The following is a 25,243-nucleotide window of genomic DNA, read 5'->3' on the forward strand; positions in this document are numbered from 1 at the left end:
CCACACACTAGAAAAGTGAAGAGACGACGACATTTCGGTTCGTCCTGGACCATTCTCACAATCGACTTGAGAATGGTCCAGGACGGACCGAAACGTCGTCGTCCCTTCACTTTCTAGTGTGTGGTCTGGTCAACATACTTCAGCCACGTTATTGTGACTCATCACCTATATAATATTACAAATACTGTATACAGTATACATATAATATTATAAATAGTAAAATTACTGAGGTCAACAAGTGATCCATACAGTGAAGCACAAATACAATACAATACATCAAACAATGGAGGTGTGTGGCGAGTGTTTTGAAGTATTTAAAAGACTGCAGGCGTTAAGTGTTGCATCTGTAACATAATATTTCACCTGAGCTGTGCAAAATTATCTACAGCATGCAGAGACAGTCAAGGAATATACTGGGTTTGCAAAAATGACAGGTTAATATGAGAAAACATAACTCAACTGATGAAAAAGATTCCCGAGTCACAGAGATTAACATTCACAGAAAAGACCAAACTCTTGAGTGGACCAAACTCTCAGAAGTCAAGCCTGGCCTCAGGCCGGGCTTGGGGAGTAGAAGAACTCCCAGAACCCCCATTGAAAGAGATACCAAATAATAAACACATGGAAAATACTGGAGGGCCAGGACCCAAATCTACACAGTAAAATAACAACGTACTGAAATGAACAATATGGAAGAAAATGCAGTATAGAACCTTTGAAGAGCAGAGGTGCCATAGTCACAATCAGAGAACACTATATAAACATCAGAGGTCCGCAGTTGTTCAACATCCTCCCGGCGAGCATAAGAAATATTGCCAGAACAACTGTGGACATCTTCAAGAGGAAACTAGACTGTTTTCTCCAAGGAGTACTGGACCAACTGGGCTGTGGGTATGTGGGCCTGCGAGGCACTCCAAGCAACAGCCTGGTGGACCAAACCCTCACAAGTCAAGCCTGGCCCTGGGCAGGGCTTGGGGAGTAGAACAACTCCCAGAACCCTATCAACCAGGTATCAACTAGGTACTGATAACTGATAAGATGAATGTTTTGAGGGAATAAAATTATCAAAATAAACAGATTTTTATCATGCCTATCCGGCCAAAGTCCACAAAGCTAAAATTCATTGACATGTCATGGAGTTGTACAGACTCCATGGTGAGGAAACTAGCTTAGATGCAGTGCAGTGGTTTCAATACCTTACCTTGAGGTTACCTTGAGGTGCTTCCGGGGCTTAGCATCCCTGCATCCCGGTCGTCGACCAGGCCTCCTGGTTGCTGGATTGATTAACCAGGCTGTTGGATGTGGCTGCTCGCAGCCTGACATACGAATCATAGCCTGGTTGATCAGGTATCCTTTGGAGATGCTTATCCAGTTCTCTCGTGAGAACTTCTCTCAACACTGTGAGGGGACGACCAGTTATACCCCTTATGTGTATTGGAAGCGTGTTGAACAGTCTCGGCCCTCTGACGTTGATAAAGTTCTCTCTCAGAGTACCTGTTGCACCTCTGCTTTTCAACAGGGGTATTCTGCACATCCTGCCATTCCTCCTGGTGGCCCTTGACAGACAGAACTAAGGTTCTGTCTGAATACAGACAGAACCGATGTTCAACTCTAGAGGGAATTGGGATTGCAAGCTTTTCCTTCATGGATGACAATATCTTCTGTATTGAAGGTCATAATATATTCTATATTGAAGGTCATTTAGGATGACACATAAAACTTAGAATGACATGACAAGCATATCAAGATATCATAGCAGACGAGCAGTTACAGCTTAGCTTTAAATGCGTCATATGAATTTGTAGAACACTAGGCTTGATGCATTGGTAGTACAACGTGATAAATGTACAGTATTCCCATGTTATTATGCAAAATTCATAAAACTTTTAAAATTAGTCCTGTAAATGTTACATTTTTGTGTATATATTTTATGTATACTGTACTGTTATACACGTATCTTGTTTTTCAGGTGTGGTGCATGAGGTTCCCAGGATTGGTAGCGATGGCGAGAGTGAGGAAGCATCTGGAGCTAGTGATGAGGTCACCTCACCCATCAATGTTAAACTCAGGCAGAACAAAAATCGACGTATTACACAAGAGGCAGGTGTTTGGTTACTTTTCATTTAATACAAATTTTACAGTTAAAATTACTAAAATAGATACAATCAGCTGTTTCTGGAGTGCCCTGCAGGTCTAGTGTCTGATCAGGCCTTCTAGTCGACAGCTATGCCGCTCTATGTAAGTCAAGTCTATTGCAAAAGTAATGCCTTCACTTTTTTTTTGTCACGTTTCTCTCTACTCTTCATATTCACATTGCTTACAAGAAATCCAATGTTAGTGCTTGTATTCTTTCTTACAAACACTAAACAAATCCATTATTTTCTCTCTGGCTCATTTAGATACTTTGTTCCATCTGCATCCATTTGTTCATATATGACCCATTCAAAATAATTGTCTGCCCTATCGATTTCCCTGACAATTTTATATGTTGCATCACATCTCTTCTAACTTGTTTGTCTTTCAGTGATATGAGATTTAATTCCTTTAGTCATTCCTCATAACACTGCTCTCTAGGAAGGAAAAAGATAATCAATCAACAACCCTTATGTCCGAAACTATTTAGAACACTTCTGTGTGCAGCAGCGCAAGGACCGGGGGACTAACTGTCTCAGGGTATGGCAGCCTTACTTAGTAGCCTTACCTTAGCAATCTCAGTGATATGAGATTTAATTCCTTTAGTCATTCCTCATAACACTGATTATCTTTTTCCTTCCTAGAGAGCAGTGTTATGAGGAATGACTAAAGGAATTAAATCTCATATCACTGAGATTGCTAAGGTAAGGCTACTAAGTAAGGCTGCCATACCCTGAGACAGTTAGTCCCCCGGTCCTTGCGCTGCTGCACACAGAAGTGTTCTAAATAGTTTCGGACATAAGGGTTGTTGATTGATTATCTTTTTCCTTCCTAGAGAGCAATCAACAACCCTTATGTCCGAAACTATTTAGAACACTTCTGTGTGCAGCAGCGCAAGGACCGGGGGACTAACTCTCCACAGTGGTTATTAAGAATGATAAAATGTCTAGAGCAACAGCACAGAATTCAGAGTGAATTCTGCCAGATATAGGTCGTGTCTGACTCAGCCTGATGAAGCAGGCAATAGAAGAATCTGTGCATCAATGTTTTTGATGTGGCGGTAGTATATTGGTCCCGTTTATGGGGACGACAGATTTGTATATGAGGGAGAAAGGATTCACTGATACACTATGTATAACTCTTAACATGCAAATTTATTAAATATAAAAACACAGAAATATTTACACATGGATTGGGAATACAGTAATTGTCTTTAAGGAATGTCATATAAGCATATCTACACACAGTACACTATGCTGATGATACTCTAGACATAAAAAACCCAAGCTTAAAATTTCAACCACCCATGTTCCACTAATAATGGCTGCCTACACCACTGCCATATTTAAAGGACAATCAGAAGCTCAAATGATGTTCAGGAATAAATTACATGAACATAAAACTGATGTGTGTTAGAAAATAATCACAAACAAATGCTTGGTCGTGTACCAGCACTTCGTTGGGGAGTCCTGCTCGCCAGGTAACTGCTTGACACCTGCTTGATGGAGTTCTGGAAGTTGTTCTCCCCAAGCCCAGCCCGAGGCCAGGCTTGACTTGAGAATTTGGTCCATGAGGCTTTTGCTTGGAGTGGCCTGCAGGTCACTACCACAATATCTACCACAGCCAAGTTGGTCTGGCACTCCTTGAAGAAAACTATCTAATTTTCTCTTGAAAATGTCCATGGTTGTTCCAGCAATATTTCTTATACGTGCTGGGAGAATGTTGAACAACCGTGGACCTCGTGTTTATACAGTGTTCTCTGATTGTGCCTATGGCACCCCTGCTTTTCACAGGTTCTATTCTGCATTTTCTTCTATATCGTTCACTCTGGTATGTTGATGTTTTACTGTGTAGATTTGGGACCTGGCCGCACTAAGCACCACGAAATGCAAGTTCGTGCATGTATATATGCATATATATGTGCGTATATGTGCAAAGTGCGTACACAATAAAACAATTTACTTACTCGACAGTCCGCATTCAAACCACATTCACATGCAGGCTTCCGTCCACCGTCTTGATGAATGGGGCCCATTTCTGAATGAATCATCTCTACCATCTTTGAGGTCATCCATGCATGATGGAATTTCTGGAGGTAGTAAATGTGGTTGGTAGGAGAGCGTAACTAAAGCTCAGGGAATCCACTTTTAGCTCCGTCACTGCCTTCCACAACAATGCCGAGACGGAGCTTAGGTGAAATAGCAGAGCTCATTCCTTGCATTTCGTTATGGAGAGACCTCCACGTCAAACAGCATGTCAAGGATTTGGGAATAATTATGTCTGACGACCTAACGTTTAGGGAGCATAACCAAGCAAATATTGTGTCAGCCAAAAAAAGGATAGGATGGATTACGAGAACTTTCAAATCCAGAGAACCCATCACAATGGTTGTACTTTTCAAATCACTTGTACTGTCCCGTCTTGAGTACAGCTCGGTACTCACTTCTCCCTTCAGAGCAGGAGAGATTGCTGAAATAGAAGGAATATAGAGAACATATACGGCATGCATAGATGCGATAAAGCATCTAAATTATTGGGATTGTCTCAAAGCTATCCAAATGTACTCACTAGAAAGGAGACGAGAGAGATAAATAATATACACATGGAAAATACTGTAGGGCCAGGTCCCAAATCTGCACAGTAAAATAACAATGTACTGGAGTGAGCAATATGGAAGAAAATGCAGAATAAAACCAGTGAACAGCAGAGGTGCCATGGGCACAATCAGAGAACACTGTATAAACATCAGAGGTATGCGGTTGTTCAACATCCTCCCAGCGACTATAAGAAATATTGCTGGAACAACCGTGGACATCTTCAAGAGAAAAACTAGATTGTTTTCTAAAAGAAGGTGCCAGACCAACCAGGCTGTGGTGGGTATGTGGGCCTGCGGGCCACTCCAAGCAACAACCTGGTGGACCAAGCTCTAACAAATCAAGCCTGGCCTCGAGCCGGGCTTGGGGAGTAGAACAACTCCCAGAACCCCATCAAGCAGGTATCAAGCAAGCACAGAACACCAATCAGAATGCAGAACAACTCACACCTGGCTGGGTGAACTATGGGTCCGACTAATGGCACTGGGAGTTGTAGGGAATGGTCAACTCAGTCATTGGGAAGTCAGGTCCAGATCTTGACCTTCTCCACTACATACCAACCTCGTTCTGTAACACAAAATATGGCTGTGATGCTTCCATGACTACACAAGTGAGATATATAACTCCATCATCTGCTGGCTTAACCAGAAGTACAGTAGTACATCTTCACTCGTACTCCAACCGAGTTGCAAATGGTATTACCAATCCAAGGATACTCAACACGGATACTGTGACCTGGGATAAAAGCAATAGAATTTGCACAGGACTGCACAGCATTGCAACCATGGTCTAGAAAAGACTATCTGAGAGACCATTATTCTCTCACACCATATCTCTTCACCCATGGGCTGGATTCATTGTAACTAGCACCAATATGATTCAGTGGGGGGACAGTTTAAAAACTTCTGTGGCGTTACGTATGGTGTGTTGACATGGCCTGACTGAGAAGCTCAGGAAAAACACTTTTTCAATGTCACTTATGGCATCACCTTTAGCATATGTAATCACAACAACCCTCTTTAACCTTTAAAACACGAATTTTACATGAAGCCACCTTGAATGTGACAGTGGCACTTATTTTTTGCTCCATACCTATTCATTCTTTATGAAACATACTACTGTTTCATACTTGCATTTTACTCACTCAGTACTTGCATTTTCTCACTCTTGTTTCTACAATATTAACAGATTCTGTTCTTCGGTGTCACTTCGTCATAACTTCGTCATTCATAAACTTAGTACAGAACATCAATCGAATTTTAAAACATTTCACCCATTTCCATTTCATTCTCATTTTAGCTGGCCTGTATTTTTTTATATCTGGACACATGCAGACCGACTTTTCTCTTCATGGAAAGGAATTTGGGAAGATGGATTCACTCTCTCCAACCAAGTCTTCCCACCTGTTTATTGCTGGAGATGCTTGGATGTTGCCTTACACAAATCCCTAGCAATCTCCTTATTTGCCATTGGCACTTATCATTTAGCTCATTCTAATGCCATGTTAAGTTTTTTTTTTGTATCCTGCTTTTGAGAATTTATTTTCAACTTGGCTGCAGTTAGTCTTATCTCACAAATAAAAGATTTATTTTTTTCTTTATATACAGTATTCCATTGTGACTTGGTTTACAGGTATCCAAGATATTAACATAATAATGTATTTATCACAGTAACCTTTAGTCAGCCATTAGAAAAAATATATTAGTTGATGCTAATACAGTATAACTATTTGTTAGCATGGTAATTCAGTAACTAATATTACTAATTGCAGGATATCAACAAACGGTTATCATTACCAGCGGATTTGCGGGTACCAGATGCTTTTCTTCAGAAACAATCTATCAGCCCAGATGGGCCACTCAGTCGAGCCTCTCGTAGACAATCCCTATCTGAAATTGGCTTTGGGAGAATGGAAACTTATACCAAACTTGATAAGTTAGGAGAGGTGAGGAGTGTGGAACATGGTAAATAGTCTTTTTATATGACTTATTTTTTCAAGTCACATTTCGGAATAAAATTATATTTTTCATGTCAGTTTTCTTTTATTGTTGTTGTTATTATTATTATCACAGGATTTGCATATTAAAGGTTTATTTTTCATGTACAAGTATATGGATATTGTTGGCATCGGGCAGTAAAAAATCATATTTTATCTATAAAATCATACATCTCTCATAGGGAACATATGCAACAGTGTACAAAGGACGATCGCGACTAACAGACAATCTAGTGGCACTAAAGGAAATTCGGTTGGAGCATGAAGAGGGTGCACCATGTACAGCCATCAGGGAAGTGTCGCTGCTCAAGGAACTTAAGCATGCAAATATTGGTGAGTGCTTTTAGAGTACAGCATCAGTGGCAATAATAAAAGCTCTGCACTTAATGCAGCTGTAAAGAATGTTGTATATAACATGTTTTATAGTGTTTATCTTGCCTACAGCAACAAGAAGTATGTGTGATAGGATTGTGGATAATACTGTTCTGTGCACTGCTGAAAACCTAGGTGGTTGGTGGCAAGTGATATGCAAATTGCTAACATGTATGGCATAACTGTATCAGTTTTCTTGTATTTATCAGATATTTGTTTGTGATTTAACAGGATATGTGTAAAATTATTTTTTATATAGCACCCATTATTTACACCCGTGGATATGTGGGCCTGCGGGCCGCTCCAAGCAACAGCCTGGTGGACCAAACTCTCACAAGTCGAGCCTGGCCTCGGGCCGGGCTTGGGGAGTAGAAGAACTCCCAGAACCCCATCAAGCAGGTGTTTGAATAGCATTTGTTTTTTATAGCCAGACGAAAGAGGTTTCAAAAGGTGGAACAGAGAGAATGTATGGAACTGGATAAAAGATCCACTTGCATACCAGAATCAGATACAATTACACCCCACAACAGAAATACAATTATGACAGGCAACAACCCTACAACAATCAGTACTGGTCAGAACAAATCAGGTATGTCCACACATAATGGACCTGCCAGAAAAGTCTCCCAGTCAAACTACCCCAAATAGAGTAACCTCATTCATCTTTGCCAACATACGAGGACTAAAAACAAGAGCAAAAAAACGAAGTATCGTTCATAAATGGCCTCCTCACCAAGGCAAATGCCGTATTTGGAGCTTTCACAGAAACCCATGCAAGGGAATTCTTGGACAGTGAGATCTGGATACCAGAATTATAATCTATACAGATGTGATAGTGTAAATAGGCCACATGGAAGAGTGGGTCTGTGTATTAGAGAAGACCTTGTATGTTTGGAGTTAACTCAACAAATAAGGTGTTAAAGTACTGGGAGTAAAAATAGAGAAAATAAACTTGGTTATTATTCTATTATACAAACTGCCAGATGCAACGGCTGAGGAATTCACAGAACAGCTAAGCAAAATAGAAAATAGCCTCAATAATTTGGCAAACCCAATACCTGATATTATCTTCCTAGGTGACTTCAACCGGCCTAATCTAAGATGGAGAATAGCAGACAATAATATTATATCAGGAAATCTATCTGGACATACCACCATAGATTAGAGAACTGCAGTACTGTACCTGTACTTAGACTCTTAGACAAATTTTCACTCAACCAACAGATAAGAGCCAACTAGGAATGAAAATATTCTAGATCTGGTCTTCACACACAATGAAGACATAAGTAGGAACATTTGTAGAAAGAGAACTCTGACTACACTACAAAAGGACAAAAATAAAGGAAATGCTTAAGCAGACACGACTCTCCCTACAAAGAAGGAATAATTTAAACAAGGAGATTGAAGAAATTGAGCAGAGACTGAAGCATTCATATCAGATTGAAAAAAGCAACTAGAACAGAAAGCCGTACACGAGATAAAGAAAAACCCAAAATATTTCTTCATATGCAAAAGCAAAACCACTGCCAGTATTGAACCTATTCGTACAAATGAAGGTTCATACACAGAGGATAACAAAGAAATTATTGAAATTCTAAAAAAGCAGTATAAGAACATGTTTAGCGCCCCAATAAACAGCATGAAAGTGGAAGATCTGGACAACTTCTTAATGCATGATATCTAAACCTCTGAATATATAACTGATGTCAACACAAGCATGGCAGATTTTGAAAGAGAAATTGATGACATGCCCAGGCACTCGGCTCTGGGTCCAGACTCATAGAATTCAATATTTATAAAGAAATGCAAAGTGCCAATAGCACAAGCACTCAGTATAGTGTGGAGAAAGAGCTTGGACATGGGAGGAGATACCAGATGCGCTTAGATCAGCAGACATAGCTCCTCTACACAAGGGAGGGAGCACAGCATTGGATAAGAATTCTAGTACAGTTGCACTAACATCCCACATAATAAATGTATTTGAGAGTGTGATCAGGAGTCAGGTCACCAGATTCATGGAGACCAATGACCTCCACAACCCAGGCCAACATGGATTTAGAGCGGGAAGATCATGCCTCTTGCAGCTACTTGACTACTACGACAAAATCACTGAGGCATTAGAAAAAATACAAAATGCAAAATTACACACTTTGCAAAGGCATTTGATAAATGTGACCATGGCATGATATCACACAAAATGAAGTCAATGAGACTAACTGGTAAAGAAGTGTCGAACAGAACACAAAGAATAAGTCGACCAAATAAATCCGAGTCCAAGCGCCCCATACCCATCTTTTGGGTGGTAGTGGAAATGGTTGCAGAGGCACATAATGGGCTCACCTGAGCCCATTATGTGCCTCTGTAATCCTTTCCACTACCACCCACAATATGGGTATGGGGTGCATAACAAATGAATTAAACTTAAACTAAACTGAAGACATTGAAAAACTACAAGCAGATATTAATAAAGGTTTTGACTGGGCAGTGGAAAATAATATGATGTTTAACAGTGGTAAATTCCAGGTACTCGGGGTACGGTTAAATGAGGATCTTAAACATATTACAGGGCACAAAACACAATCAAAGGTGCCCATAGTAGGAAAGCAGCATGTAAAAGATCTGGAAATGATGATGTCTGATGACCTAACGTTTAGGGAGCATAACTGAGCAAATATTGCGTCAGCCAGAAAATGACAGGATGGATTACGAGAACCCTCAAATCCAACGATCCCATCACAATGGTTGTACTATTCAAATCACTTGTGCTGTCCCATCTTGAGTACCGTCTTGAGTTCTGCTTGATACTTGCTTTCCCATTCCGGGCGGGAGAGGTTGCTGAAGTAGAGAATACAGATAACATATACAACATACATAGACACAATAAAGTACCTAAATTATTGGGATCGTCTCAAATCTCTCCAAATGTACTCCCTAGAAAGGAGACGAGAGATATAAAATACTGGACTGTAATATACACATGGAAAATACTGGAGGGACAAGTTCCAAATCTACACAGTAAGATAACATACTGGAATGAACAATATGAGAGAAAATGCAGAATTGAACCAGTGAAGAGCAGAGGTGCCATAGGCACAATCAGAGAACACCGTATGAACATCAGAGGTGCATGGTTGTTCAACATCTTCCCAGGGAGTATAAAAAATATTGCAGGAACAAACGTGGACACCAAGAGAAAACTAGAAAGTTTTCTTCAAGAAGTACCAGACCAATTGGGCTATGGTAGATATGTGGACCTGCAGGCTGCTCCAAGCAATAGCCTACTGGATCAAGCTCTCACCAGTCGAGCCTGGTCCCAGGCCGGGCTTGGGGAGTAGAACAACTCCCAAATCCCCATCCAGGTAAGTGGTGACCTGGTTGTAAAGTAGTTCAAATGGGGTTCTGAGAGTTTTTCTACTCCCCAAGCCCAGACTGGGGCCTGGCCTGACTTGTGCAGTTAAAGGCTGAAAACTATGCTTGTTGGGTCCCATCTTCCCAGTACCAGTATTGTCATATGATGATTTAAAACTACTGACAGTTGTGGCCTCCACCACCACCCCACTTAAATTCTTCTGTCTACCATTCTATTTGCAAAAAAGAATCTAATATTTTTCAGCAGTTTTATTTCCTTAGCTTGAGTTTATAACCTCTTGTTTGTGAAGATACAGCTTCAAGAATTTTGCAATTTTTTTGTTTTTCTCATTTGTTTCATTGTTGGTCAGGTCATGTTGTTGAATTAGTATAGATTCAAAATAATAAATTCCATGAAGTGAAGGTTTATTGAGCTGATGCATATATTGGACTGTATAGATTTGCATTCAATATTTTTAAGACGATTATATAAACTCTCAGAGAAGAAATTTGTTTTAGATATAAATATTTGCATGTTTAAAAAGAAAAGTGTATATAGTACAGTACTGTATATAAAATAACACCAATTCTTACTTATTCTTTTTCTTGCAGTTACATTACATGATATTGTTCATACAGACAAGAGTTTAACTCTTGTATTTGAATATTTAGACCGTGATCTCAAACAATACATGGATGAATGTGGAGCACAACTATCAATGAATAATGTTAAGGTAAGTAAGACTTGTTGAACCTCAATTGTTTACATTACATTATTGATAGACTTTTGCAAACTTTATTATGGAAACTACAGTCAGTTTCTGAGTTTGACTAGCGAACATTTTTCAATAGCTCATGCAGATTTGAACCACATGGGATTTTGTCAAGGATCCAATTCTCAAAGGGAAATTGGGTATATTTTAAAATAAAAAATATTACAATTTTTTTTTCATATAATGTATGTACACTACTTAAATTTTAAAGTGTACTAGGGGCCTGACAGCTGAGTGGACAGCGTTTCGTATTTGTAGTCCTGAGGTTCTGGGTTCGATCCCCAGTGGAGGCAGAATCAAAATGGGTAGTTTCTTTCACCCTGATGCCCCTGCTCACCTAACGGTAGATAGGTACCTGGTAGTTAAACAGCTGCTATGGGCTGCTTTCTAGGGGGGTGTAACAAAAAGGAGGCCTGGTCGAGGACCGGGCCGTGGGGACATTAAGCCCCAAAATCATCTCAAGATAACCACCTGCGTACCCGCATACTAACAGTATAATACACTAAAATTAATAAAATTTGTTCTGAAATTGTACACCACAAATTGCAGCCTAATTTGGAAATCTCTTATTTTCAATAGTTGTGTTACAAGTGCAGTTGATTTTGCTAAAAAAAACTGTAAAAAAGCAAACAAGAGAAATAGCAACCAACTTCATGCTTGGTTATCACTGTTATGGAGTTATGGAAAGAACAAGTTATGGAAGGTGATATTTTAGATATTGGTGCTATATCTTGTGGATTTCTTTACATGTTCACATATCATCATGCTGGTAGTAGGGAAAGCTAAAATTTTAAATCCAACTAAAATGATTTGTTGAAAGCTTAACGTTCAGATGCAAAATTTTACGAACCCTTGTTGACAACTCCGAGATCATCAAAGAGCATCCAAACAAACTATGGTGGTAGTTAGCTCATTCTGTTTTATACTACCAGGGGGCAGCATCTGAACAGTAACGTGGTCCCTCTTACTTAGCCTAATCACCTTATTCTTGATACAAGAAATACCCCTGCATTCAGAAGCTAGGTATTATGGGATGGGATTGGAAAAATCAAGTGAAGAACATGCTCAGAAAGGTATTTTTTTATGAACATTCAAAGCCTATTTTTTTTTTTAACTATCCAACTTGGTTCTGCAGTTTGGGAACCAGTGATATGGAGGTTACCAGCAAAATTTGTTTAATCTAAACATTTTATTGCATATGGAAATTGTCATGATGTAAAAACAATTGTAAAAGTTTTTGTTCTCAGATCTTCCTGTTTCAACTGCTGCGTGGGTTAGCTTATTGTCACCAGCGAAGGGTCCTACATCGGGATTTAAAACCTCAGAATCTTCTCATAAATGACTTAGGGGAGTTGAAGGTAAGATATAACTAGATAAGGTTGTTCAATTGACAGTAGTAGTTATAGTGATGGAGTAAGTAAAATGCATTAATCAATTCCAATTCTTAAATATATTTCTCTATTACGTTAATTGAAGCATTTCCTGAAAAAATGCTTCAGGAATTTTAGTTATAGACCTGTACAGATATTGTATATGTAGGTAATATTAACAGAATTTTATAGGTTATGTAAAATAATTGAAGTCTAATAGTTGGTCTGTCAAAAATGGAAAAAAGCAATACAGTATTATATTTTATTTTTTATCACAATTCATTTACTAAATTTTTTAGACTGAACCCTTAGTAGCTTCCCTGTGATTAAGGCTCTGGTACCACGGAGGTAAATACTACCAGGCTTCTAGACTTGCACAGACCCACCACAAACCAGCACCAGAATCAGATTGCCTGAAAGTAGCAAAGGGATCAGAGATCCAAAACAGAGTAACCATAAAAAATTCCGGGCAAAGCAAAACATACGTTAAATCTTGAGAGTGAAGCAAAAATCAAAGCAAACAATAGTTTGCCATAATCAACCACTGCACTAGTTCACACCCCATGCCATGAGGCAGCAACCCAAGTCATCCATGGGTTCGGTCAGTCAGCACCCTCACTTATGTGCCAGGTATCCACATCAATGCACTGGCCTCTGTGGGAATTTATACTTGTATCTCTTCAAAGTAGTGTTATGCTCCTTGGGACATATTTGGCCTGCACAGGAGAGAAGCGGAGAGAAGGATTGTGTTGGTGTGTTGTGTTTGTCATGTGCCTTGAATATCCCTAACATTTTAGTTTGTCCCATCTTGTTTCAGGTTTCTCATTCCTGGTGTTAGTTTGTTTATCCTTCTCCACCAGAGGTATATTCTCTGAGAGATTTAGGTGGTCTCCATTTTAAGCTTTCTCCTTTCTATGTCTGGGTAGTGCTTGGGACCAAGTCTCAAATGTCAAACCAATTGATGGGAGATGAATAGGTTGTTGTGTGCTTGTGTTAACTTTGCTCATGAGTATGTTCGTGGTGTGTGTTAAGCTAGGATAGTGCTGGAGTTGCAGTTAAGGAATTTTTTCAATAACACTGATGTTGGAACATCTTTCCGTGTCCATTGAATTATAGGATTAGATGTGTGAGTGATTGCATTACTTCCCTTGTGCCTGACATGGCTGACCCATTATTAGTGTCTCGGCAAGCCAGTACTCGTAACATCCCAGTGATCCTTTACCTCATTTCTTTGTTGTTTGGGTTGCAATTTAGAGAAAGACTTTGCTGCCTGCAGCTATCCAGACAGCAGTTTAGTGTTTCAGGACACACTTGATCATTCTTGTAGCTTCTGTTAATTCTGCCTGTTGGGTTCAGGGATTCTCTCACTCGGTTGTGTACAACATCCTGTCAGCCCTATTGTGCTAATCTGAAGCGAAGGCATAGTTGAAGGACATCTAGGGGCACATTTCTGGCACACTTAAACCTGGGATGCCTCTGCAGTCTGCCTTGCTTTGCAGGGCCTTTGTAGGATGTTATCCTTTTCATCTTTGCCAGGAAAAGTAGGAACCTATCTAAGATGTTATTCACAAGAATGCCTCAGATAGGACAAGATACTTTGTGAATGAACATCAGAGACCTAATAAGGAGCCAGCCCAGAAATCAAGCAATGGATGCAATGAAATGCCCCTTAATGGGCAAGTCTGCTAGACTCCCAGGTGCCCTGGGTTGCCACCTAGTGTGGCACCCATGTGAGTTTGCACAGTGGTGTTACTCACTGCAAATATCATTTTTATTTTCTTTCTTTTCTTTCTAGATTCATATTTTGCTTCACTTGTACTGTACTTTCAGAATGGTTTGTTCGTTTTGGGTCGATCTTTGATCCCCATGCTTCCCTTGCCTTCTTAAGTGAACCAGATTCTCGTTCTGGTTTGCATTACATCTGCACAAGCCTAGAGGCCTATTAACATTTTGTCTTTGGTGTCACAGTCTTAAGTACTGGAGAACTACTGAGGGCTGCCCAGAAACTGTCATTTCATTTTTCAATATAGTACTTAATTTTTTCTTTAGTATTAAAATACATCCCAAGATATTTCCTTATATAGTAGAGAATAGGAAAAATAGATAATGTAGACAGCTGTTAATCATTTGCACCACCTTAATGCTAGAAAGAAACAGTATTTACTGGTTACATTATGTTGCTTTTTCTGTATTTTCAGTTTCTTATAAAATAGTTTCTGTGAATGAGAACAATTGTAAATGGGAAATCATATTCTCCTATCAAGCCAAATATATAATTACTGCAGTATTTAGGTTCATTTATAGTTAAAACAAATATTTTGTATAAGCTGTAGTATAATAGTATGCAGCAGGCCAATGAATTTGCTTTGTTTCTTAGCTTGCAGATTTTGGTCTGGCTCGAGCCAAGTCTGTACCAACGAAGACTTACAGTAATGAGGTCGTAACGTTATGGTACCGACCTCCAGATGTCCTCTTGGGTTCAACAGAGTATTCTACTCAAATTGATATGTGGTGAGTGCTGCTTCATATTTGTTATTTTATTTAATTTTTTAATATGATTTTAATTTTATATACTGTATATACACATGTGATTTATACATATTACAGTTAACTGGAGTGAACAAGTATACAGTACTGTCATAAAACTTGTTTCATACAATTAGTGGACTAATATTGACAAAATATATATATATATATATACAATAGCATAAAATTAAAGTGATACATTTTGAAAGATAATTTACTTTCATTATATCATGAAATAGAAATTAACCATGTATGATTACATGTTTTTTTTTTTATTTCAAGAAGATAACTCTTCCCCAAATGTTTTGTGATAATCTTGTAAGATGTACATTAGATAGTTTCTAAACATAGACAAACTGGCTGTCCATTTTGCATGTTTATCATATCATTATTGTATCAACCATGTTTTAAATTTCACATTTATTATTCTGTAACAGAATGACTCATTACTCTGATAAAAATGTTTCTTCTCTCTGTGATGCTTGTAATTATTATGGCTCTTTTTTTTTTCTTTATTAGACTTCCTTAAAATGTTGTCTATTTTTCAAGGTATTTGTTTCCACTCTAATGACATTCTCTTTAGTTGACTTTCCTTTTTTACGTTTATTTCTATCCCCCTTACACAGAAAGGAAGAAGGCAAGTGTTCATATGTATGTGTGCATTTGCCTAGATATTCTTACAGGGTCAGGCTTCAGCTCCAAATCCTTTCCCCGTCCTTTCCACCTGTTAACAACTCTTACATTGAAAAAGTTCTTCCTTATGTGTCTGTGGCTCATTTACAAGTTTCATTGATGTTCGCTCATTTCACTTTCTCAGTTTGAATGTTGGTTTGTCCACTTTGTCAATTCCCCATAGAATTCTGTATGCCATTATCATATATCCCCCCACCCTTTCCTGTTCCTCATCTCCTCCAGTGTGATAAGATAGTGTGTCAGTTAATAAAGTTTGTCCTTTCCATATGTTCCACATAAATATTGCTTGCCTATTTAGTGTTTACAAATAATAAAGGTTGGGTTTTTCGCTCATCAGACCACTTCCTGAAAAAATGGCAAGACTGCCTAAAGTGGTAGTGATCATATATTACTTCCTCCCCAGTAAACAAGAGCCAGCCATGGAATGAGCATGACAAAAGTGAGGGCTAACATACTACTTGCTCATTTCAACCACGAAAACAATAGGGAACAAAGGACCCCCAAGATAGGGATGAAATGTAGAGAGCAAAGTTAGTGAGTACAGTGGATACACTTCCTGAGGCAACATATTTTGTAGCTGACAAAGGGAGAGAATAAAGCAGCAATGTTAAACCTGATATTCACCCAAAATAACTGATTTTGTAAAGATAAAATACAAGGAAATACTGATATCCAGTACAGTATTTGGATATAGTCGAGTTGAGAGAGTAGACGAGGCCAAAGAACAGGTTTAGGATATAAAACCACAGATTGGGCAGCTATAAGAAAGTAAGAGCTGTTAATGCATTTCAATTTGGAGTTATTTGTTGAGTGTGATGCTGGCTGTCATGAACAAATTTACAAGGGCTGTGATGAGGGTTCAAACCAAGTCCGGGATGATCCCAGACGCGCCTTAGTTGACTATGGGGAGCCTCATGAGGGCAAGTAGCACTCCAGGTTGCAATTCTTTTCCATGTTGCGGCGCATTCGACTAAGACGTGTCTGGGATCATTCTGGATGTAGGTTCGAACCCTCATCATGGCCCTTGTGGATTTGTTTATTGATATATCAAACTATTGTGATTTCTCTGTGTATGGTTATGTTTATTGAGTACCCTAGTTGTAGCAGGTTGCGCATAGGCTTGTACGAAGGTCTAACCCCTAGACCTACATGTTGCCAATGCTGGCCTGGTTTTAACTGACTAGTGCATCAGTTGAGGCCTGAAGTGCTGATGCCATAAACTGGGCACTGCTTTGATTAGCTAATACTTGTACAGTGGAACCTCGGTGTATGAATTTAATCTGTTCAAAAAAATGCATCGTAACCTGAATATTCGTACACAAAATTTAATTTTCCCTAAGAAATAATGTAAATTGAATTAATCTGTTCCACACACCCCCAAAAATACTGTACAGTATTAACTTAAAATATATTTTATCCAGAATATTACTTATATTTTTTCATACACAATTTCCTTATTTTCGTACAATAAGGAATAAATGAAAACTGTAAATAGAGTAAATGAACTTTTAACTGCACTTTACCTTTATTGCATTGTCTGGCAACATTCATAAGCATGGTCTTGTCTCATCAGCAAGGTTATTCACATGTATAAAGAAGAGAAGGGTCCAAGGATCGAGCCTTATAGAACCCCTTGTACCACCACTTCCTTCACACTAGTGTTTCTTTTCACTGACTGCTTACTGTTCTGAATTACTCATTACATTGACAGTAACAAGACTAATTTATGATTTAAAACTAAAATTTCTTTTATTATCGGGCACTGTATCACAATAGTAGTGGTGCCTCGGTTTTTTTTAATTTAATCCGTTCCCAGAGACGGCTCGTAAACCGAAAATTCGCAACCCGAAACGAATTTTCCCATAAGAAGTGATGTAAATTGAATTACTGTAATCTGTTCCACACACCCAAAAATATTAACTTAAAAATACATTTTATACAGAATACCTCATATTTCTCATACACAAAATAATCTGGTATAAATATAAACCATAAATAAAAATAAAAGTAAGTGAACATTAAACCGTACACTTTACCTTTACTGAGGACTCTTGTTGGTGTATGGCTACATAGCCTTCTCGGTTTGGTGCCTTCTATTGATAATTACTTGTTGGCATATGGGAGGCGGTGAAGTGGGAGGGAGGAGCAGTGTTGGTGTATGGGGAGGGTGAGGAGGAGGAGGTGAGACTGTCCCCTGCTCGCCTTAAACGCTTTTATATCTGCATCACCGGTTCCAGATTTTCCTTTCACACATTTCACTGCCTCTGGAGAAATTGAGCTCGTAACCCGAAAAATTTGTTCAAAGGGACGTTCGTTATCCAAGGTTCCACTATATTTTGTTTTTGTTAGTCTGTTTTTTCAGTGATAATTTTAACCTGACACTAGTGAGCACATAGTTTTATTAGCAATGAGGAGAGGAGTAAAAAAAAAAAAATAAAGTACCATACAATAGTTTGCTAATCTGTACAGAGAAAATTAAGGCATGAGCATTAATAATAAAAAAACTATATAAAATGTGTTTTTTTTATTCTAATACTAACAGTATTGAAAACATGTTGGACTGTTTAAGAAAATTAATGCTGTAAGTTTTTTGAAATACTGAATTCGATTTATAATTTATTTATTTTTTTACAGGGGAGTTGGTTGTATTATGTACGAGATGATCAGTGGTCGACCACTTTTCCCCGGTGCCACAGTTGAAGACGAACTTCACCTAATTTTCCGTACATTAGGCACCCCCACAGAAGCCAATTGGTCTGGTATTAGCAACAATGAAGATTTTTCCCAGTATTCCTTTCCCACTCACACAGGAGAGCCACTGCTGGCACGAGCACCGAGATTGGCTCATGACTCGGCATTAGGACTTCTAACAAAGTTTCTCTTGGTTAGTTACCTTTATTGTTATAATTAATTACTCATAAGATAAAAAACTATTGTGTGATTAAGCACAAGTTACAGAAACTTTCTTTGATAATCCTATCCGTTCTACCTGTTGAAGATTTCGAGGAGGAGTACTCCCGTGACCGGTTTCTGACCAGGCCTCCTGGTTGCTGGTCTGATCAACCAGGCTGTTCAGTGCGGCTGCTCGCAGCCTGACGTACGAGTCACAGCCTGGTTTTTCAGGTGTCCTTTGAAGGTGCTTGTTGAATACTGCGAGAGGTTGGTCAGTTTTGCCCTGTATGTGTAGAGGAAGAGTGTTGAAAAGTCTTGGGCCTTTGATGTTGATAGTTCTCTTTGTGTGCCTATTGCACCTCTGCTTTTTTGGTGGGGCTATTTTGCACATCCTGCGATGCCTTTTGGTCTCGTGTGGTGTTATTTCTGTGTGCATATTTGGAACCAGTCCTTCTAATATTTTCCAAATGCAAATTATTATGTATCTCTCACCTGCATTCTAGGGAATATAGATTTAAAAATTTTAGATGGTCCCAGTAATTTAGATGTTTTATTGAATGGATTCTATTAATTACCCAAGTGTAGTTACAGAATGAGAATTACGCTCGTGGTGTCCCATCTTCCTAGCACTCTGTCATATATAACACTTTAAAATTACTGACGGTTTTGGCCTCCACCACTTTCTCACCAAACTTGTTCCAACCATCTACCATATTGTTTGCGAAAGTGAATTTTCTTATACTGTATTTCTTCGGCAGCTTTGTTTAGTTAGTTTAAATCTATGACCTCTTGTTCTTGAAGTTGCTGGTCTCGGGAATTCTTCCCTATCAATTTTATCGATTCCTGTTACTATTTTGTACGTAGTGATCATATCGCCTCTTTTTGTGGTAAAATTTTCTTTACCACTCACAGTGGTAAAGGGTCTTTGCACACTCTTCAGATCAGCAATTTCTCCAGCTTGAATGGGGCTGTTAGTGTGTAACAATATTCCACTCTAGAGACCATTAATGGTCTTAGAAAGAATCATCACTGGTGTGACATCTCTTGTATGGAAGGCTCTTGTTATCCAACCTGTCATTTTTCTTGCATTTGTGACGGCAACTTTGTTGTTGGTCTTTAAAAGTAAGGTCTTCCAACATGATTACTCCTTAATCTTTTACATTACTTTTTCTTTCAGTGTAGTGTGGTTTGACTCTGTTAACAGTAATTGTTACTGTTCCAACAGTAATTAGAACGTAACCTAATTAAACATGTTATTTTCTGTGGCCCATTGAAAGACTTCATTAACACTGGATTGGAGGTTTGCTGTATCCTCTATGTTGTCTACTCTCATGAAAATTCTAGTGTCATCTGCAAAGGATATGATACTATAGTTTGTGTCCTTGTCTATGTCTGATATGAGCATGAGGAAAAGTACCGGAACAAGCACAGTACCTTGGGAAACTGAGCTTTTCACGGTGGATGATTCAGATTTTACTTTGTTGACTATTACATTCTGGGTTCTGTTCTGTTAGGAAGTTAAAGATCCATCTCCCTACTTTGCCTGTAATTCTACACATTTTGTGTCTGATAACACTTTTACATTTGTCAAAAGCTTTTGCAAAATCTGTGTATATTACATCAGCATTTTGTTTCCCTTCCAAGTCATCTAAGGCCATGCCATAATGGTCTAGCAACTGTGAGAGGCAGGAGTGTTCTGTTCTGAATCCATGTAGCCCAGGGTTATGTAGATACTGTACTATGATTCCATGTGTTTTGTGATCTTACTTCTTGGCACTCTTTCAAATTTTGTTATGATGTGCGATGTTAGATCTTTTGGCGAATATTTTTTTGCATGAGCTTTACTACCTCCTTTGTGAAGTGGCATGATCTCTACTGTTTTAAGTACTGTATGTCGGGGCTAACACCAGTATCTAGGCTGTCTCCAAAGGATGTTTAGGGTCTGTGATAGTTTTTTTTTTTTTCCTCAATTCTTGATGAATATAGAATTCCAGAAGTCTGGGCCTGGTGTAGAGTACATGGGCAGCATGCTGTCTATAGCTATTTCAAAGTCAAGTGGGGTTAGGGTAACATCTGATATATGGTTCGATGGTGATGTCACAGTCATAAAGAATTCGTTTGGATCACTGATCTGCAATGTGTTAAGGGTTCACTGAAAGCAGATTCATACTGTAACCTCAGTATTTCACTCATTTCTTTGCTGTCATCCTTCAAGGTTCCATCACTCTTGGCAAGGGCCCAATGCAGGATGTAGTTTTTTGCATAGATTTTGCATAGGAGAAAAAGTATATCAGATTCTTTTCTATTTCACTTATGGCCTATTGCTCTGTCTCTTCTGGATTTTATATGATTCTTGCAACCTTAGCTTAATCATTTCTATTTCTCTACATAACCTTCTTTGTCATTCTTGGGATAGAGTTGGGCATTTGAGATGTTCACCAATATGTTTTCTTCACTTATAGAGGGAATGCCGTTCCCATTCCAGTTTTATCTTTTTCTCTTTCGCCATGTCCCTAATAAATTCATTATTGTTAGTAAAAATAAGATTTAAGGTATTTTCTCTCCTAGTTGGTTCTACTATTTGCTGGTTTAAGGCAAGTCTGTCACATATTTACAAGAGGTTATCTATGTATGACTGTTCACTTAAGTTTCACCCTGGGATTCTCTCTGGTATAACTATATTTGCGACATTTTCCATTTTAGGTGCCGTAAGTTGAAGTCACCAAGCAAGATAATGTTTGGGGATAGGGTTTGTAAGGTTTTCTATGCAGTATTCTATATTTGTAAGTTGATCTTTAAACGCTCAGGATTTGCATCTGGTGATTATATACAAGGACAATCACCACATTCAGAATTTCCATTTTGAGTGTCGACACTTCCACCATATAATTTGTGGTGTTTAGCAGCTCTGTGCAGATGAAGTGTGTCTGATGTACAGGCTGACCCTACCCTGTAGCCCGTGTTTTCTATCACATCTTAAAAGATTTTTTGTGGGTATCCATATCTCACTGTCATGACACTCCTTTGTGTGAATTTGTCAAAGCTGCAAAAATTGCCTTTTCTCATTTAGACCAGTTAGAAAATGGACTTTGTTTTGCGTGTTTTGATACCTTGTATGTTGGCAAATAAGAAAGATGTTATAGTAATTTGTGGAAGTGCTGGGTGTTTTACTTGGTGTTAATATCTGTGGTTCTGGTAGGGGTGCCACATTGTCCTGTCTAGCATTTGACCGAGTTGATGGTAGAGCTTGGACATTTCTTGTCATTCTTTTCCTCTTTCTCTTACTTAAAAATTTCCAATAATATGTATGGGTGTTGCGGTATTCATAATTGCATTAATATTGAATAAATTAATATAAATATTGGATACAGCCATTTGTAATTCATAGCACGAGTAAACACCTCCCACCGTCCTTCCATCATGATGCTGTCCCAATTGTGTGTGACTGTGTTGGTCATTGAGGATGTGTAAGAGCTGCCACTCTCAACAACATTGTAATTTCCCCAACAACTCCACTCCCACACCCACTTCTGATACCCACCTCAAAACCCACATCCACTCCTGAGACCCACCCTAGAACCTACACCCACCCCTACTTTATATACCCACTCCTGGTACCCTCTCTCAATACCCACACCCACATAGTAAAGTAATATTGCTGACTGGGGCAGTGTGGGTTTACATGTGGCATTTACATAAAGAAAAGTGCCCTTATGAGCCAACTTGTCCTCAATTAATACATCTCATTTTGTATGCTATGATCTCCAATGTATTGTGAAATGTAGCGACTCTCAAACGTCCACATTTCCTGTAATTACCTAGCTGTGTGTTAGGTTAGGTGGGTGGCTTGGGTATATGCATTTTAGTACCTCTTATTTTGTATGTAGCAAATCAAGAGAACAAGCTTTGTGGGCACAGGAGGAAAGTGGACAGAAGACGAGATTATGTAATGGAGCTAATTTAGGGAGAAATGGTGCCAGGATTTATCCCAGCTGCTTGCTGTTGTGTATTCCAATTTTGGTCCTTACGTGTTAGAGGCAAATGAATTGGACAGGATTGCATCATTTAAATTATTTTTCAGCGATTGTTATACAGTACACACATTGGGAACTGAAGCACATTAACATGTGCTTCACTGTTGGTGTTACTAGGATGGTGGAACAGGTTTTTGTCTCAACTGAGACAAAAGGAGGGACTTGGGAGGCCATTCATGTTAGCAGACATTTGTAAGTCGGGACTCAAATCACCCCCTTCCTTCCCTGTAAATTGAACACCTTTAGACTAAAATTTTCTATGAAGAGTGGTTAAATGAATTTATAGCATTGTGTGTTTAATTTTATTAGGATTAAATTTATTAACATATACAGTAATTTACATGTTAGTAAATTAATCCTAAAAGCTGGCCATTATCGAAGCCATTAAATGGAAATTGTGTATTATTTTCTTTATACTGTACTGATATTCAAATAACCATTTTGGCATTTAAATACTGTATCTTGAAATAGTTTTGTAATTTCAAAATAAGTTTTATTATAATAAAATGTAAATGCATTGAAGTCAGTTTCTTGAGACATATTTAACATTACAGTAATATCAAGTACCATTAATTAAAACGGCTTTAACTACTCATACCAATGTGTTTCTTTCTAGTATGAAGCAAAAAAAAGGATCTCTGCAGCAGCAGCGATGAAACATTCCTTTTTTGAGTCTTTAGGACATACCATACACACCCTCAAAGACCGTAAGTAGCCATTGTTAGTGAAACAGTGCATAACACTCTTAATGCCAGGTATGTGTTCCTGTGAACAGGACAGGGAGCATAAACTAAATAAGCATTATCAAGAAGTCATTATAGCATTCTCCTTATGAAGATGCATTCCTGATACAGTACTGTATTTACCTTGACCAACATATTAAAGATTCGTTGGATTACTGAAACAATACCAAAGCTGATATATATTATTTTATACATACACACTGTATATATAAAATTATTTGCATTAAAAGCACTCTTCCCATCCACTTACATGCACAAATTTATGAACACGACTAGAGTAGTACAAACTTGTCACTCGCACTTTCCCTCCTTTGTGTCATAGACAAAAGGTGTGTGCCAATGTTGAAGTGAAGGGACATGTGTGTGTGTGTGTGTGTAATTAATTATTACCCAAGTAGTTTCAGAATGGGCACTATGTGCGTGATGCCCTGTCTTCCCAGCCCTCTTTGTCATATAATGCTTAGAAACTAGTGATTGTTTTGTTCACCACCTTCTCACTTGTGTTTGCAAAAGTGAATTTTCTAATAGTTTTTTGGCAGCTTTGTTTTTAGTTCGTTCAAATCTGACATCTTGTTCTTGAAGTTCCAGGTCGTAAGAATAATTCTTTATTAATTTTGTCAATTCCCGTTACCATTTTGTATGTAGTGATCATATTGTCTCTTTCTTCTAGCTTTGTCATAAATAATGGCTTTAAACTTTCCTCATATCTCTTGTCTTTCAGTTCCAGAAGCCATTTAGTTGCATGCCTTTACAACTTATCGTATCCATGTCTTATTATGTTTGTTAATGTACTTCTTAAGATATGGGTACCATACAACCCACTGAATATTCCAACTTTGGTCTCACAAAGGTCATGAACAATTTTGGTATTTCACCATTCATGTATTTTACAGCAATTCTGAAATTGGGCTTCTCACACAATGTTCTTTATGGTTCTTGAGTGACAGTTTTCTAACTAGAATGTCACCCTCCCCCCCTCTCCTCCCTAAATTTCTTTATCACAATTTTCCAAGCCTTTTCACATAATTTGCAAGTTGTGTGGGGCCTATTATTTTCTCCCATTCCACATTCTATGATGTGACATTAACTCCCATTTGCTAAGTTGTGCTCCATATACTTTTGCCCTTCAAGAGGACCTGGGCAAAATGACAATTTTCTAAGTTTCTTATCTTCCCTAGTATCTTAGCATCATCAGCAAACATGTTCATGTAATTCTGTTCCCTCTGGTAGATTGTTTATGTAGACAATAAACATTACTGGTGTAAGAACTGAATCCTGTAGTACTCCTCTAATGACATTTCTCCAGTCTGATACATACCCCTGATTACTGTCATCATTATTGTCAGAAAATGTTTCCTCCATGTAAGAAGCCTCCCTGTCACTCTTCCAGTATGTTCCAGTTTCCAGAACCTCTTTATGTGGGAATCCATAAAAAACCTGTGCTTTTTTTTTTTAGTCCATATAAATGCAATCAACCCAAGCAACTCTGCTGTAAAACCTCTGTGGCTCTTTCAGAGAAACTAAGTACTGTATATTCGTTGCACAGGATCTTCTAGATCGAAAACCATACTGTCTGTCTGTGTCTTATACAATATTTCTCCAGGTGTTCTACCCATTTGGTTTTGAATATTTTGACTATTATACTTGTCAATGATACAGGTCTATAATTAAAACTGTAGGCTCCTCTCACAAGTTTACTATCCAGAACCACTCTTAGATTGTATAGCTTGATTTGATGTTTGTATTGCATATTAAATAACTAATTTACT

The 25,243-nt window shown here is 38.4% G+C and overlaps 1 protein-coding gene across 7 annotated transcripts in view; it reads left to right on the forward strand.

The window, feature by feature from the left end:
* The window catches only part of LOC123769147 (cyclin-dependent kinase 17), a 150,367-nt gene that overhangs the window by 122,656 nt on the left and 2,468 nt on the right, over positions 1 to 25,243 (forward strand). For all 7 annotated transcript variants that reach the window (XM_045760113.2, XM_069309914.1, XM_045760114.2 and 4 more), the window contains 8 exons: positions 1,970 to 2,100; positions 6,499 to 6,672; positions 6,906 to 7,056; positions 11,056 to 11,177; positions 12,464 to 12,574; positions 14,964 to 15,097; positions 18,440 to 18,689; positions 23,348 to 23,438. In XM_045760113.2, coding sequence (XP_045616069.1) covers positions 1,970 to 2,100; positions 6,499 to 6,672; positions 6,906 to 7,056; positions 11,056 to 11,177; positions 12,464 to 12,574; positions 14,964 to 15,097; positions 18,440 to 18,689; positions 23,348 to 23,438 — 1,164 coding nt within the window. The remainder of the gene's footprint in view (positions 1 to 1,969; positions 2,101 to 6,498; positions 6,673 to 6,905; positions 7,057 to 11,055; positions 11,178 to 12,463; positions 12,575 to 14,963; positions 15,098 to 18,439; positions 18,690 to 23,347; positions 23,439 to 25,243) is intronic.

The sequence above is a fragment of the Procambarus clarkii genome, chromosome 66, assembly GCF_040958095.1.
Source record: "Procambarus clarkii isolate CNS0578487 chromosome 66, FALCON_Pclarkii_2.0, whole genome shotgun sequence".
Classification (NCBI taxonomy): Eukaryota; Metazoa; Arthropoda; class Malacostraca; order Decapoda; family Cambaridae; genus Procambarus; species Procambarus clarkii.